This window comes from Carassius gibelio, chromosome B23 (genome assembly GCF_023724105.1).
Source record: "Carassius gibelio isolate Cgi1373 ecotype wild population from Czech Republic chromosome B23, carGib1.2-hapl.c, whole genome shotgun sequence".
NCBI lineage: Eukaryota > Metazoa > Chordata > Actinopteri > Cypriniformes > Cyprinidae > Carassius > Carassius gibelio.
Genome location: NC_068418.1, coordinates 13,407,730 through 13,423,423, shown reverse-complemented (window position 1 = coordinate 13,423,423; position 15,694 = coordinate 13,407,730). Strand labels below are relative to the sequence as shown.

The window sequence follows — 15,694 nt, the reverse complement described above, 5'->3', positions numbered from 1 at the left end:
CATTTGGAACCACCAAATTAATTCCTGCGAATTGTCATGCGTCTTAATGATCCTCATGATAAATCATTCAAAATAGTCAGCGGTGACCCGGGTGTGAATTAATAACAGACTGGAACCTGCAGTGATCCCAAACACGTGTTTGTGTAAGCAAACTGATACATAAATTCACTGTTTTTAAAGTCATAATTTGAAGATGAGCCCCCTACTTCCCCAAACCTGGAAAAAAAAGGGATCAAAATTTTAATAAGCTCTAATATGATAATGACCTACAACTCAGGAGCACATGGGCTCCTGCATAGTCTGGTTCTCCATCTGTCTTTCCTCACACATCCAGATAAACACACACACACACACACACTCTCACACTCCTCTGTTCTATTTCCATATCAAACAGGGCTTGTTTTGCTCCAAACTTCCATGTTTACTTGCCTCCACTTGCAGGTGGTATGTCAAGTCAGTCAGACGAAAATGAAGAGACAGACAGTGTTTGTGTGTTGGAAGGAGCTTTATTTTAATATTTGTCTAAATCAGAACCCCAGAAGAAGTTTTGCTGTGCAAAAACAACATCAGAGTTAACTTGGTTACAATTTGGGGAACAACAGATTTTTGCATTATGATGCAACATGGTTTAATCGATATAAAACAAAACATACCTGTGACTTCCAAAGATATTTAAAGGCATAGCTCTCTCAAAAAGCAACAATTTCTCCCTCTTGTGTCCTTCAACACCTGTACGACTTTTTGTCTTTTTCTGTAAAACATCTTATTATTTTCGATGCTAAAAACGTAATTTTTTTATGGAAACTGTGATACTTTTTTTCAGAATTCTGGACGAATAGTGTAAAAAACAGCATTTATTTGAACTAGAAATATATTGTGAAGCCGGAGCCTTGCATCGTTTTAACTCTTTTCACAGTCTTAGTTCACAGTTCGCACGTTTCTGCTCGAGCATGCAGTTTTGTTGACATTTGCAGGTCTGATTTTTAAATATGCTCGCGTGAAATTATGAGTTGTCATCACATGTCCACAGAAGTGTTGCTTTACCTCGTGACCTAAGCGGGGGAGAAGAGCGAAGATGCACTTTAGGTGATATTCCACATGACAGGTAGAGCTAGCAATGAATAAATAGATGAAAACTGATGCTTTTGCAGTCTAAACAAGCATCACTGCTGGGAAAATCAGCCGAAGACATCTGGCCATATACGTGTGGTCTCTTCTAAGAGCGGACTCCCTCCATAGACAGACCTTACAACTCACCTTAGTAGTTTTGATTTTGTTCCCAGAGCTGCAGGACCAGCCGGTGAGGTCAGGCAACACTTTACACTCTTCACCATTTAAGCAGGGCTCCATTTGACACCACCACTTCATCCGCACGATAGACGCTGACAGGGAATGAAAAAGAAATGTGAAAGACAGGAACAACATAGTGCCATCAAGAAAGTATATATATATTGACTCTAAACTACATTGATCTATTCCAGAGATCAGTGTACAAAGAATGTACGTATAAAATCACAAATAACCACATTGGATTAAAAGACACTGAAATGGTGAGTTTTCACCTGCTCAGAGGCATACAAAAAAATGACCATATCATCACACCTACATAAACTCACTGCCCAGCTCTCAGATGCACACAAACCCACACTCAAGCCCACACAGAAAGAAGAACATGCATGCTAAAATACACAAAAACGCACAAGCTATGGCTGATTAATGCTCCATGCTGATAAAACCTCCTGACAGAACAGCATATGTTGGATTTTGGACGCAGTCACAGCATGGGTCCCTTAACCTGTAAGATCTGTGCCGGTCATTCAGCTTCATCATAAAGACAGGGCTGGTCTGAAAAATCATGCTAGTCTTTTCAGCAAGATATTCAGGGACAGATCCATACACAGTCAGCAGCTTCTTTTGTAAAAAGGTAATATCCTGCTTAACACAATACATGTGCAGCCCAGGCACAAGAATACAGTAATGCTATTGAAGATATGAGAAAATATATGAAAGTGAATGTGGTATTACATCTGGATTTTTCTTTCAAAACTTTTTTTCTTGAGATTTTATCTATTGAATTATAAAGAATTTGAATCGAATGATTCTGCGTTATCATTTTCCCAATCTAAATCCAAGTGCTAGGAGAATCTTCCCTGATAGCACGAGCAAAATCAAACTCAAGTGGCCTGTGTGCAAAAAAAAAGGCATTATATAGGGTATATTAATAAGGAAAATTGTTTATATGACTTATAATCATAATCATAATCATATGACCATAATCAGTCATCTGCCAATCTTGGACATTTAAAGGTATACTGATATTCAGTTGTAAAAGCTCATCATCTAACAGCTACTTAAAGTTAATCTTTAAAAACAGAACACTGTTCAAAGTAATCTTTATCAAAATTACTTTAAATATAATGTTAGGATGTCTAAATTGATGTGGTGTATAAAATGACTGAGTTTAATTTTTTGTTTTATATTTCTTTTATATTTTTTTTTAGAGAAAATACTATAGAATTTACTATAGAATCTACCATTTATTGGTTAATTAATTATTTGTTTACTGTATCAGCCAGAATATAGATACCTCCAGCAAAAAAAAAAAAAACACAGTCTGTGGCAGTAAATCCCAAGAAATATCTGTTGATTGAAAAGTGGGCAAACTGGCAGAGCAGGGTTAGATTCCCACCTCGAAGCCTGGGCTAAATTTAAATAGAGTGACAGCTTGAGAAAGCCACTGTTTTTTGTTGCTTGAGTTTTAAATCAAATGGATCCCTGAAGTCCAACCTGTTTCTGAAACTAAAATAGAGCCAACAGGAGTTTGGAAACCATCAAATGTAGCCAGGGTTATTAACAGGGTTTTAATTTTAATAAAAACTGTATAGACATATAAAAAAAGAGTTAACAAACCTTTTAAAAAAGTCAGAAAATACATAAATAAAATTCTAAAATTCTAATTCAAAATATAGAAATGTTCTTCCACATAGAAGTAGTTTGTTTTGAACAATATAACAGTTATGGAATACACTGAGACCTACTGGTGTAGGAGCAGCATTACAAAAATGAATATAAAAAGCTGTGACCATGGAGAGTGGACATACCATCAACACATGAAGGTTGGGCATGGGTGGTCCCAGCAACCTGTCCAGGGAAACATGAGCATTTGACCGTCTGAGACCTCTCCTCTATTTTATTCTTATTACAGCAACGATGAGCTGCCACCACTTCACAGGTTCCCGGCTTAACTTCAGACCGGCCTTAGATTGACAGAAAGACAGTTCAAGACATTTCATGCAGAATGTTTGTCATATTGTGTGCTAACACATCTTGAAATTTTAAATAGTGAAAAAGGCACAGGCAGTATTATTTCTAGTATTCTGGCGCCCTCACATGGACATACACAACACTACAATTAGTCTATGCTGCTGAGCTTCTAATCCAGTGGCTTCGCATAGAGCACAGGAAAAAAATGTAAATATACAAAATTAAACCTTTCAGCAAGTTCAGTTTCTGAACTTTGGTTGATCTGACACAGAATGATGGAGTATATATATAAATACATATTATTTGACCTTTTAAGTATGTAAATAAACACTTTCAATCTACCAAACACCTCATGGCCAAATGACCGAAGGAGTTATAATGGGTGGCAAATGGTTCTTTAGCTGTTATTAGCAGTGGTCTGACTGTGTTCCCAGAGGGGCCATATAACTGTGTGTCCAGTGTGTTTAATTAGACCCGAGGGGAAAGACAAAAAGGGGAGAGAGAAAGAGAGAGAGAGAGAGAGATGTTGCAGGGGTATAGCTCACCCGTTTGGCCTCGAGAGCTTTGGTTGCTGCTGGACACTGACTGAGAGCACAGAAGCCACACACACACACACACAAGCAGAAGAGCCCCTGGTTTCCACTTGACTTTATTCCTATAGATAAGTTCTATGCAGGTTTCTCTTTTGAAAGACATGCTTGCATTTTCCTGTAAGGAAAAAACAAGTGTTTTTTGTCTTGATTATTATTTTAATACTTTTAAATAATGCATGCATCAAGTGTAATTACAAAAGCCTATTTCTATTGCATATTTAAAAATAACAGAATACGACCAAAGCTTACAGCTAAAATACCAAGGGATATTAATATTATGACACATTTAACATTCACTACATCTTACTAACCATGGTAATTGCTCTGTCTCAAACTGGTAGATCTGAAGAGGATACCTGAATCTAGTATGACACTTCACTTAATGTTCTGTCATCTGCGAGCCATCAAATGCAAAAGAGTGTCTGAAGTTCAACTGCATCATCCTTGTTATCATCTTTGCAAGGCCTAGAAAGAAACAAACAAAAAAAAAAAAAAGTGAGGGAAATAAAACACTGTTAGCGATTAGTGTCAGTATTAGTGTCAAGTCCCCAGAGTTAATCTGATCTTTCATCTGATCTGTAGCCCTGCTGTGACTAGTGAGCTCAGAGGTGACTGCTCTCATCTGACTGTCTTTAAACACAAGCTTTTATATAGTACCTGATCTGACTATGGAAAACTGATACCTGTGCTCTTCCATATCATCCAGGAAAAATAAAAAAAAAAATTGTCAGAACAACATTTTTAATGTTCAGGATATTCACACATTTTCCAACTTCTCAATAAACTCTAAAGCCTGTCTAGATCTTCTATGGTCTAGATCCACTTGCTTACCAGCTCATCGTGACAACTGACAGGATGTGAAATCAATATGTAAACAAAAACAAACAAACCAAATATAAACATAGACCAAAATATGACGTTAATTAGGAAGACGATATTTTAGGATAAACTAATCAGGTTTCGTTTTAATTCGGTTTTAAACTCCCCCTTTTTCACCCTGAAGAGTGAATAATAAAAAGTAATAGGTTTACAATGTATTTGTTGATGAGGAAGCCTATTGTAAAATTAAAGTAAAAACATTTCAGAGGTTAAGGGAGAAACATTATTAACGACTGCAAACCAATACTGAAAACAACGTATAAAATCTGCTGCTCGAATGACTGGTATAGTAATTTACAGACACTTCCCGACTCCCAAAAGACAGAAAAATGTGATAAATTGTGACAATATTAGCTGATTCGTGTCCATCTTCCCGTCTCAAGAGTGTGTTGTCTTCGAAATATATTTCTCTTCACTGATGTTTATATGACGAAAAATGCAAACGATTAACATTATTTAACTAAAATGCGATACTTGCCCGCGGTTTTCATTTGCTAGATAACTTTTGATTTTTGCAAGTAATCTCGGACGTAATGCGCACTCCGCGTACTTCATAATTTATTATCTTGTACACAAGGTGTATGAGCATAATTTTGTTTAGAATTGCCTTACCTGTATTTCTTCAGGAAAACGTGTCCCTCCTCTTCATGTAGTACTTCAGCACTGGTTGACTGGAAAACGCTTCCTGCATGCGTCAGTATCAAACTTAATCAAGAGACCATCTGTTCAATCAGATCTTCTCTATTACTACTCTAAAGGCGATTACTTGTGTTAGTAAAGTGGTAGACAGGGATATTTAATAGCACGAGCTCATGACAAGAATAAACTATTATGTTTATTCTTTACCACCACAACATTTCCATATAGGGTTTATAATAACAATAAATTGTGATTTAACTTAAGTCCAATTTAAATATCTTTTTAGATATTCAAAATGTCTAATAAGCGCTTTATAATTATTAAAATACCTGTTTATTGTGGAGTACATGTAAGTAGCTTAACTTTTAAGTGCAGAATTTTGGCTTCTGTTAAATGTAATATTTTATACGTGAATCTAAAGACTGTGTTCAGACTTAATCAAGAAAAAAACGAGTCACTAACTGATTGAAGCTTTATTTGTGTCTGAAACATAACCATCTGTCACGTCTGTGTCTTCATAATCAAACTTGCCCTCTTCTCTCACCATCTCCAGTGCCCTTCACATGCCCTGCTGTCTTTCAGTGACCCCTACCGGACACGTTGTCTTTGTGGTGAGTGGTGACCCTCACTAGCACCAGTGCTGTGTTGTGTGATGATCCTCACCGGCCTCAGTGTCTTTGCAGTGACCCTCAGTTGCCCCAATGTGCTGCTGTGACCCTAGCTTGGCCCCATTATCTTGTGGTAATCGTCACTGGACCAAGTGTCATCCAGGTGACCTTCAACTGCCTCAGTGTCTCCAGTGTTTTGCAGTGACCCTTGCTGGCCCCAGTGTTTTGCAGTGATCCTTTTTTGGGTCCAATGTCTTGTGGTGACCCTCACCAGCCAGTGCTTTGCTTTAACCCTTGCCAGCCCTACTGTTTTGCGGTGATCCTTAATTGGTCCTAATTTCTTGCAGTGACCCTGACCAACACCTGTGTTTTGCAGTGACTCTTGCCTGCCCCATTGTTTTACAGTGACCCTTACTTGGCCCCGATATCTTGTGGTGACCCTCACCAGTGTCTTGCAGTGACCCTCACCAACCCCAGGGTTTTACGAGGACTTTCACCAATGCTCTTGTCTTGTGGTAACCCTCACTGCCCCGTTGCCTTCTGGGTGACCCTCAATAATTCCAGTTTCTTCCAGTGACCCTCACAAGCCTCATTATCTTGCAGTGACTGACCCCAGTGTTTTGTAGTAACCTTAATTGAGCCCCAGTGTCTTCTAGTGACTCTCATAAACCCTACTGTCTTGCGGTGACCCTCACTGACCCAGTGTCTTCTGTTGGCCAAAACCAGCAACATTGTCTTCTGGTGGCCCTCACTGGCCCCAGTCTCTTCTCATAATCCTCACCAGCACCACTGTCTTCTGGTGACCCTCACCGACCTCAGTGTTTTCCGGTGACCCTCACCGACCCCACTGTCTTCCAGTGACCCTCACAACCCTCATTGTCTCCTGTTGGCCCAAACCGGCCATATTGTCTTCCGGTGACCCTCACTGACCCCACTGTCTTCCAGTGACCCTCAGTGTTTTGTGGTGACCCTCACAAGCTATAGTGTCCTTTACTCTCCTATAACTGGGTCTCTAGAGGCTTTTCCACTCTCTGTGTCACTGATATGTGGTGAAGGAATAAAAAATAAATAAATTAAACATTTAACACGTTGTTCACTTACATTCATGACCCATATAAATTTTATATTAACTTATTCTCATCTAGTCTTATTTATAGCAATTTCTTAACATCCTATGAACACATGCACAAGACAACCAGATCAGTGTCTTTCTCTCTCTTTTTCATAAAAGTCTACTGTGATCCTACTGTGTACCTGTAAGTGCATGAGCACAACTTTCTCCAAAAACCTCTTAATCGTTTTCTCAATCGCCCAAGTCGTCCAATTTTGGGAACCTTTAATCTGGAACATACATACACAAAATATGCATGAATGTTGACTGACAAGCACGCTACAATTAATTAATTATAATAAACCTATAATGGCCACCATCCTGAGTGTCTGCACATGTGTGTGTGCATGTGTGTGTGTGTGTGTGTGTGTGTGTGTGTATGTGTGATTTCAGCATATACCTTATTTCTTTGAGTGGCAGTTGTTGGACACACTCTTCATCAGTCCAGTCCATTTCCTCCTCAAACACACAAACACATTTCTAAACATTTTCAATTTCACAGATATAAAAAAAAAAACTAAAGAATTTTCTGTTATTTTAACTCTTGTATACTACCAATGTCTAATAGTTAAAATATCCTTATTTAATTAATCAAACCAATCACACAAACACACAACCATCATTTGAAACAAATGTATAATGCAATATAAGCTCACTGCTGTGTTGCTGGTGGATGCATGAGGGTACATGTTTGGCAGCAGGTGGATCAGGTTATCCAGCAGGTGCTCAATCAGAGCATTACACTGCCCCTGTTCTTCAACCATGGTGGGGCCCAAAGGAATGCTGCACATGGAAATAACAAACACGTCACCTTACTAAATACACCACACAGCCCATCATTGTTTTATGACTGAATACACACATACAAATACTTACTGAAAAATGCTGGGTCCAAAAACTACTGACAAGTTTTTAGATGTCATAAGATTTAGATGACTCTCAGCAGCAACACGGGACAGGAAGAACATTAGGTAGCAGAGGACATTAAAATGTTCCTCTGGAAGACTGTTCAGCACGGTCCTCACAGCCTGATTCAGTTCTTCCTTTTGTGAATCTGCAAGATGCAAGAATTCAGTAAGACTGAGTCTGCACTTTTAAATCTCTTTTGTTGTGCAGCAAGATCAAAAATGTTAACTCATCACCACCTCAACTTCTCTTACCCTTGAACACCTTCAGCAGCTGTGTTCTGTGTGGCTCTGGAATAAGTCCTCCAGGCAATTCCCTGAGGAAAACTTTCAATAAGGAGGCCAAAGCAAGAATATCCCAAGGGTCAAACTCTGGAAAGCCTCCTTCATCAAAACTTTTCCTCAGTTCCTTGCAGCGTTTCACTGAACCACAGGTTCTGAACAGGCCAATCTCACTGAGACCTAAACACAAACACACATTTTGCAAATATACATAACCACTACATACAAGTGACAAACACTGAGAAACACTATCAAACACTCACCATGCTTCTCCACAAACTCCACTATGTGTGTGAGCACCAGAGGAAGACCCTGCCTCATCTGTCCGCTCTTCCTCAGTCTGATGAGGGGCACACCAAACACGGCTCTTGGTGTTTCCACCTGCACAAGCCGAAGGTTCAGTGAAGAAGAAGAAAACTTTACTGGGCATTTATTGTTAGTAATCTGCTGTGTGCATATCGAATACTTACACACACTGATAAAACATCAATCGCTCCCATTTGCATGAAAGGATCGGTTTTTTTTTTTTTTCAGCAGCAGAGCTATCAACCAATCCGAGGAGAGTCCGAAGCCGTGGGTCAAAAACAGAAAAGGGTCAAAACCGGGAGTCCAAACGGAGTCAAAATCGAGCGTCAAAAACAGAAGGGAGTCAAAAACCGATTGTCAAAATACGAAGCAAATCCGAAGCCGATAGTCAAAGTCCAAAAACAAGTCAAAAACCGAAAAATAGCCGAAAATATCACTGTAAAAACTCGCTAAACGCACAAAAACACCAACCGCACAAATCGCCAAAACTCCCAACAGAGAATTCTACTAAGAATGTTCAGACACTTGCACTGCTCACGTCATAATTGCGCTCTGCTGATGATGGAGAATATTCTTAATGTAGTCTAACTGTGTTTAATTTACATTACTAAATGTGCATACATTAACATTTAAGACACTAAAATAAAATAAATATTATGGCACATTTTATAATACAGATATGCAAATAAATACGTGTCAACAGTGAATACCGCTACATATTGAATTTTATTTATCGACTAAAATATACATTTGCCAATACATTTTTAATAACTTCAGTGAAGAATGTATCATAGGTCACATTAATTATAGGTAAACATTAATCCAAAAACATCTACGTAAACAATATGTACAAACGTAAATTTTAATATATATTTTACAAGACACAAAGGCAAAACAAGAGAAATAAAACTATAATGGTAACACTTTACACTAAGGTTCTATTCGTTCACACCGGCTTACTATTGTTCACAAACGAGCAACAACAACAAAAAAAGTTCATTTGAGCATTTACTCATTCATTATTAAAATCAAGCTGTATGTGAACTAACAATGAACAGTTGTATTTTTATTAACTAAGGTTAACAGAGATCAATAAATATACTAGGCCGAATGCATTGCTAATGCATTAGCTGATGTTAAGTAATGAGACCTTACTGTAAAGTGCTACAAACTAAAAAAAGAAAAGAAAAGAACTTTAATACAGGATTGGTTTCATCATTGTTCATTACATTAAAAAAAAGAAAGAAAAAAGAACATGAAGATTGTAAACACTAACACAGCATAAGAAATCGTGATGAACACAGAATGAGAGACTTCATTGCACGTCTGAGACAGGCCGATTGGTCAAATACATGTTTGTGACTTTTGATTGAGACTAACTTGCACTGGAGTAAGTTGTGCAGTGTTTCCTACTATTTCAATAAACACCCATCCATATTTGTAGGACTTAATTCTAACTGGTTAAACTTTCTTTGTGGTACAGGTCTCATCATCCTTGCTTAATAATCCTAAAACTGTCTAAATAGTCGGTTGATTAAAATGATAACATTCCTAATAAATTAACAAATTAATGAGAAAACAATACATGATGTTTTAGTTTGAAGTACAAAGCAGATACAGACTCTACACATGAAGGGACTTATTTACGTACATGCTACAAATAAACTGTTACAGGTGCATCTGAGGAACCTCTGCCATTCAATTAATTTTGTACTTGTTTAATGCTGCATGTTTCTGATGTGAAGTTAAGCTTGAAGAGGACAGTCTGAGGTGTGGTGACATCAGCAACAGCTAACTCCTGTCCATCAGCCAATCCCAGCTCTTCAACACACACACAAATCATATTATTTAAAAATCATGACATTTATAAAGAGGATAATGTTGGGAATTCAGTTTAAACTGTGCTTTCGTGTTTCTCATGACTGGAAAAAATATAATTTACATTACATTTATTCACTTAGCTGAAGCTTTTATCCAAAGCGACTTACAATTGCTATATATGTCAAGAGGTTGCACGCCTCTGAAGCAACTAGGGGTTAAGTGTCTTGCTCAGGGACACATTGGTGTCTCACAGTGGATTCGAACCTGGGTCTCTCACACCAAAGGCATGTGTCTTATCCACTGTGCTAACACCATCCCCCTTTCATCCCCCTTTCATCCCCCATCTCACCTTTCAAAGTTTTGCAGAGATTGGGTCTTGTTCTTTCTTCAATTGAGGCAATGCTCTGAAGGACACAAATAAAACCTTATTATTTAAGGAGTGCAAAAAAAAATCAATAAACAGCACTATATTCAGAAGTTTAGCATATTACTACTGTTCCTGTAGGGGGCAATTACCTGCAGGTAGAGTGTTTTATTTTTGCCTTCAAGTGTTGCAGTGATAGCTGGGGACTTCATTTGACTAAAAACAGTTTTAAATTCAAGTAGATCAGTATTTATGAATCATTTGCAGTGAGAGAGAGTTAATGGGAATGGTGTACTTACAGAGAAGCATTCTCAGTCAGATACTCCAGCACCTCCTGCAGCTTTGCAGATGGTGGGAACTGTAGTTTTTGAGGAACCTGACTACATGCTGTACAGTTTTCCTGTCAATTATAACAGGCAACAGCTGGGATCATTTCACATCTTTTACTTTCAAAAAGCTGAATCTCTTTAAAGAGACTTTACAGATAAAAGATTAAAAATGTCATCGTTACCTTTCGCTCGGCTTCAAAAGTATAAGTATACAATCCATCCACATCATTAAAAACCAGATAGTTATTCAATGGGAGATATGCGCTGAAAGAAAACAGGCATAAACAAATAAATTAAGGGCTAGATTAGGTTACTAGTAAAACGTTTTAAATATACATTTTGCACATTTTAGGTTAAATGTTTCAGTAATGTGGCTTGGTTCATTAAATCTAAACACAAAACTTTTAAACAATAAATTTACTAGCCATGAAACAAACTTGAAATGTCAAAATGTCAGAGATGGAATCAAAACATATAGATGATTCACCTTGTAGCAATTTTAAAAACTTCTGTGGCGCAAGCAGCTGAAAACAGGAAAAGAATTAAAATTCAACTACATAAATTGAGAATTAAAAAAAAAAAACTAAGCGAGGAAATTAGTTGTTTCCTCTCAGGTTCGATCCATACCAGCGATGACTGCATTTGTAGATGCAACAGCAGGGATGATTCGTTTAACCACACCTGAAAGAAAAGCATGAACATCTTAGAACTACAGTCTATAAGAAAGCACTCTTGAAGTCTCTCAGATACATCAGTCCCTCCGGCTTTACCTTGAGTGAGTCTGTAGGTGACACCAGTGATATTATACTCAGCTGCTCTCTTTATAGACTCCTGGAACACCCACTGAACATGCTCTGGGTTATCACCATCCAGACCAACAGCATCTGCAGACACACAACAATCACATGGCAACGTAGAGCCATTTAATGCATCTGCAAAAATTACAGAGTCATATGAACCCCTAAAAAAGAAATATATATAAATGTATTTTAATCACCTCCAAAGGGTTTGTCTTTGGGCCACTGCAGCACTCTCACGTACTCTATACAGTGCTCTGGTAGCCGAGGCATTGAAGCAATAGTGCACATTGGGAAAGTGATCTGAAGAGAACAGACAAAAGCAGAGTCACTTCATCTCCGCAATACGAGTGATGTACAATTGTTTGGTCACAGCAAACCCTTAATTTACAGTGATGAATGGAATTAACAGTGTGTGAGGGTGAGACTACAGTACTTGTGGTGGGTAAAGCTCCAGTGTGCAGTCTATACAAGCTGTCATTCCCGGCAGGATGACTCTTGCATTCCCTTTAAAGCCCTCTGTCCCTCCATCTATCAGAGGAATGATAGAGCTTGGATCCAAAACTTCATCTTCATAAGTGAGCAGGGACAACTGAAGAGAAACCACACCAACTACAGTTAAATCAAAACATGTCTGTCAGGGCTTATAGCTATTGTGGCAGACCATATAACGGTTACTACAATACTGCATATTTCTTTTTACAACCACAGACTAGTCAGCTAGGAGCCCTAAGCGTAGGCTTAAGTAAAATTAAATGCACAAAGAAGAAAAGGGTTTGCGATGAAATTTCACTGGCAAAAGAAAGTACCGCATTTAAATTACTTTACAACAGCAAAACTATTTTACAGATAATTTTAGTACGGTTACAAGTGCTTCTACAGCATTAAGCAAAAACCTTTCAGGGTTTCATTCACAATAAAGACCTGCTGGCTGCACATTATCCCACTTATTCACAAACTAAGACTTTAAGATATTTAACATAAAAACTACCGTATTTTCCGGACTATAATTCGCACTTTTTTCATAGTTTGGCTGGTCCTGCGACTTATAGTCAGGTGCGAGTTATTTATCAAAATTAATTTGACTTGAACCTAGAGAAATGAACTAAAAAGGAACCAAGAGAAAACATTACCGTCTACAGCCACGAGAGGGCGCTCTACGCTGCTCTGTGCTCCTGTAGTCGTACCACTGTGCAGCATAGAGCGCCCTCTCGCGGCTGTAGACTGTAATGTTTTCTCTTGGTTCTAAATAAATGCTACTTATAGTCCGAAAAATACGGGCAAATCAAATAAAATACAATTCAGAGTAAAAATAAAAAATTTCATATCTGTAAATACAAATATTACAGATGAGGGGGAAAAATTACTGCATGGATTGGCCGTTAATGGTTAGAAAGGGGGTAGTGTAGTTTTAGTGTAGTGCTGGTAGTTTTAATGCATTATTTAGCAAATATTTGTTTGACTTTTGATTAATTCCAAATTAGATTTCAAAGTTGAATGCATGATGTATCAGAACTGACCAGCATCCCATTGATCCAGCGCCGAGCAATGATTGAGTCCAGCCCACAAACAATAATATGAAACTCTACAGGGCAAATAAGAAATATTCATAGATCAGATCACAGACTCTATAAATACTTCACAGAGATGGTTTCAGATACGATGAAAGAATCTACACTCACGTCTATAAAACGAAGCATCGAAATCCTGAATTTTTTTAAAATGTCTGAAATCTAATTAAGAAAATACAATATTTGTTTCATTCAGAGATGTTAAGCATGTGTGTTCAACACGTCAGTAAGTGTAAAGTCATAGTCACAGCATTATTTTAAAGGATACGGTACAACATTACAACCAGGAACACGCTGGTTTATAAACTCAGCTGCCACATCTGCTTTAGATCGTCCAACATCTTTAGACCTTAAAGACAAAATGAAATAATGTAGGTGCCGACAAATGAGGATATCGGTTTTAAAATGCACACATTCATACCTAAAGAGGAACTGTCTGTTGAGGTTGGAGACATCAATGATGTCCATATCCACAACATGAATATGACGAAAACCTGACAGAGCCTTAACAAAAAAAAGTATTATCAACAAGTTTTCACCAAGTTAAAAAATCAGGGACTGGATAGAAAAAATATATAGAGAGACCTTACCAGGTTTTTCAGTAGTTCACAGCCAAGACCCCCAGCTCCAATGACCAGGATTTTGCATGTTTCCAACAGAAACTGTAATGTCTTTTAATATGATGAAATATGTTAAAAAAAATATATATATAGTAACTTAATAATATAAAAAGTACTAAAAAGCTAGCAAAATTGTCCAATTGTTTTCTGACCTCCTCACTAGGTTCAAAGTCTGGGTGTGTGAAGGGGCCAGTTCTCTCCAGGAACTTCTGCACATGACTCCAGCGACCATCCCAGTCACCAACACCACAACTTTCAACTGCCATGCTAGCAAAAAAAATACCAAAATATACTTAAGATACATGCAACAACCACCAGAATTTAAAACAATAATAATTGCCTACACTTAACAACCCAAAATAAAGAAACATAATATATATATGGCTCTGATTTCTCAATTAAATGTTTGATACACAACATTTGACTCAAATTGTTTTAACTGTGAAGCAGTGGTTTTATTAAGTGGTGTCGATACAGTAATCTTACTTGAACCCCGTGCAGCACAGTTAATACAAAACTGCAACTTACTAGGATAACATAAAGAATGCGACAATAAAAAAAAAAATACAATTAAATTGATAATAACATTTTTCTTGAACACAGACCAGACCTAATGAAGACCATTACTGCACGCCATACAGTAAGGTTACATTTTATAAGATGCCTTGAAGGTTATTAAAAAAGCCTATCGACATAACACTTCTATATTATGTGTGCTGCTAATATCTTGCCCTTCACAAATTAAAATCCGATTAATCCTTAGTTTCTTGTTACTTTGTCCGCTTTGTTTACAAGTCAAATGCAGGATGAATTGTCACAGTCCCTATGCTAAGCAATCCTCAAACCTGCAGCCAGCTCTTAGCATTTCATCACTAACTTCTCAGTCAGCGCCGCTATTCTCCTTCTTTTCTTCTCCCTAAAAAGAAGAAACGAGAGAAGGTTCAAACAAGCCTGCACACGACCACATATCCGTGTAATAACGTTGTAATAAGTTTATCTGCGCTCATCGTTCATTCTGCGGCACTCACGTCTCTTCTCCATCCGCCATACTTTCAGCGTCCCATTCCTACCCATCCTGCTTTGCGGCGGCGAATCTGTCTGTCTGAGTCAAGTATAGGTCTCTGCAGGAAAGTAATGGGAGTTACGAGATCAAGGTGTTTTTACACTATGATACTTGATTGGTTTATCTAATAGTGACGTTAGGTTTAGGGGTGGGGTTGGGTAAGGTTGATCATTTAGATTGCATGATTCAGAAACACCCAGCAGTTTCAAAACACCCACATGGTGATATACGCCCACTTTTGCTCTGCAGAGACCTAAGTCTCGTCTGAGTTAACGTCCAAATCCTCGCCACTGGACTTGGAGGCTTTTTTTCTTTTACTGTCTATGATTGGAGGCCTGTAACCCACTTCAAACGCCATTTAATTTAGCAGGAAGACTTCTTTGCATATTTAAGCATGTTGGAGGGATGAAGCACAACGCCAGTGTTTTTTTTTTTTTTTTTACAGTTCGACATTAAATATTATGGTTATCTGAAAAAGGTATAAGAATATAAAATATGTATGCAATGACCATGAAAATCACAATGGCTGGAGCTTTTATTTT

General features: G+C 37.9%; 3 protein-coding genes across 4 annotated transcripts; all 3 read right to left on the bottom strand.

The window, feature by feature from the left end:
• Positions 1–501: 501 nt before the first annotated feature.
• LOC128011232 (chemokine-like protein TAFA-4) lies at positions 502–5,287 on the bottom strand. The gene is made up of 5 exons (XM_052593415.1): positions 4,169–5,287; positions 3,810–3,972; positions 3,102–3,257; positions 1,258–1,382; positions 502–1,052 (listed from the first exon to the last, which is right to left on the bottom strand). Exons 1-5 carry the CDS (start codon positions 4,169–4,171, stop codon positions 1,041–1,043), a joined length of 459 nt encoding a protein of 152 aa, XP_052449375.1. The 5' UTR covers positions 4,172–5,287; the 3' UTR covers positions 502–1,040.
• A 71-nt stretch (positions 5,288–5,358) lies between these two features.
• Positions 5,359–8,781, bottom strand: LOC128011654 (protein FAM13A-like). Its single transcript, XM_052594301.1, has 6 exons — positions 8,752–8,781; positions 8,545–8,662; positions 8,255–8,461; positions 7,971–8,148; positions 7,751–7,877; positions 5,359–5,421 (listed from the first exon to the last, which is right to left on the bottom strand). The coding sequence occupies exons 1-6, from the start codon at positions 8,779–8,781 to the stop codon at positions 5,359–5,361; spliced, it is 723 nt and encodes a 240-aa protein (XP_052450261.1).
• Positions 8,782–9,294: 513 nt separating this feature from the next.
• Positions 9,295–15,227, bottom strand: LOC128012157 (NEDD8-activating enzyme E1 catalytic subunit). 2 transcript variants are annotated; one of them, XM_052595209.1, is made up of 18 exons: positions 15,118–15,227; positions 14,967–15,005; positions 14,242–14,356; positions 14,060–14,140; positions 13,891–13,973; positions 13,738–13,818; positions 13,581–13,624; positions 13,419–13,483; positions 12,335–12,490; positions 12,099–12,201; positions 11,872–11,985; positions 11,729–11,782; positions 11,589–11,625; positions 11,284–11,365; positions 11,072–11,172; positions 10,925–10,988; positions 10,758–10,812; positions 9,295–10,408 (listed from the first exon to the last, which is right to left on the bottom strand). In XM_052595209.1, the coding sequence occupies exons 1-18, from the start codon at positions 15,135–15,137 to the stop codon at positions 10,290–10,292; spliced, it is 1,413 nt and encodes a 470-aa protein (XP_052451169.1). In that variant the 5' UTR covers positions 15,138–15,227; the 3' UTR covers positions 9,295–10,289. The 2 variants fall into 2 exon arrangements, with proteins under 2 accessions (XP_052451169.1, XP_052451170.1); XM_052595210.1 differs by having other exon boundaries at positions 14,935–15,005; positions 15,118–15,203.
• Positions 15,228–15,694: the final 467 nt, after the last annotated feature.

Excerpts from the sequence above, each read along its gene's own strand:
- LOC128011232 (XM_052593415.1), bottom strand. Across the intron at positions 3,258-3,809 it reads AAGCTCTCGAGGCCAAACGG|GCCGGTCTGAAGTTAAGCCG; the intron begins GTGAGCTATACC and ends TGTCAATCTAAG. Across the intron at positions 1,383-3,101 it reads CCAACCTTCATGTGTTGATG|CGTCTATCGTGCGGATGAAG; the intron begins GTATGTCCACTC and ends ATTCCCTGTCAG.
- LOC128012157 (XM_052595209.1), bottom strand. The coding sequence starts at position 15,137 with ATGGCGGATGGAGAAGAGAC. Across the intron at positions 14,357-14,966 it reads ATAGCGGCGCTGACTGAGAA|CATGGCAGTTGAAAGTTGTG; the intron begins GTTAGTGATGAA and ends TTTTTTTGCTAG. Across the intron at positions 10,813-10,924 it reads ATAAAACACTCTACCTGCAG|AGCATTGCCTCAATTGAAGA; the intron begins GTAATTGCCCCC and ends TGTGTCCTTCAG.
- LOC128011654 (XM_052594301.1), bottom strand. The coding sequence starts at position 8,781 with ATGGGAGCGATTGATGTTTTATCAGTGTGT. Across the intron at positions 8,149-8,254 it reads GCTGCTGAAGGTGTTCAAGG|ATTCACAAAAGGAAGAACTG; the intron begins GTAAGAGAAGTT and ends TGCATCTTGCAG. Across the intron at positions 7,878-7,970 it reads TTTGGACCCAGCATTTTTCA|CATTCCTTTGGGCCCCACCA; the intron begins GTAAGTATTTGT and ends TTCCATGTGCAG.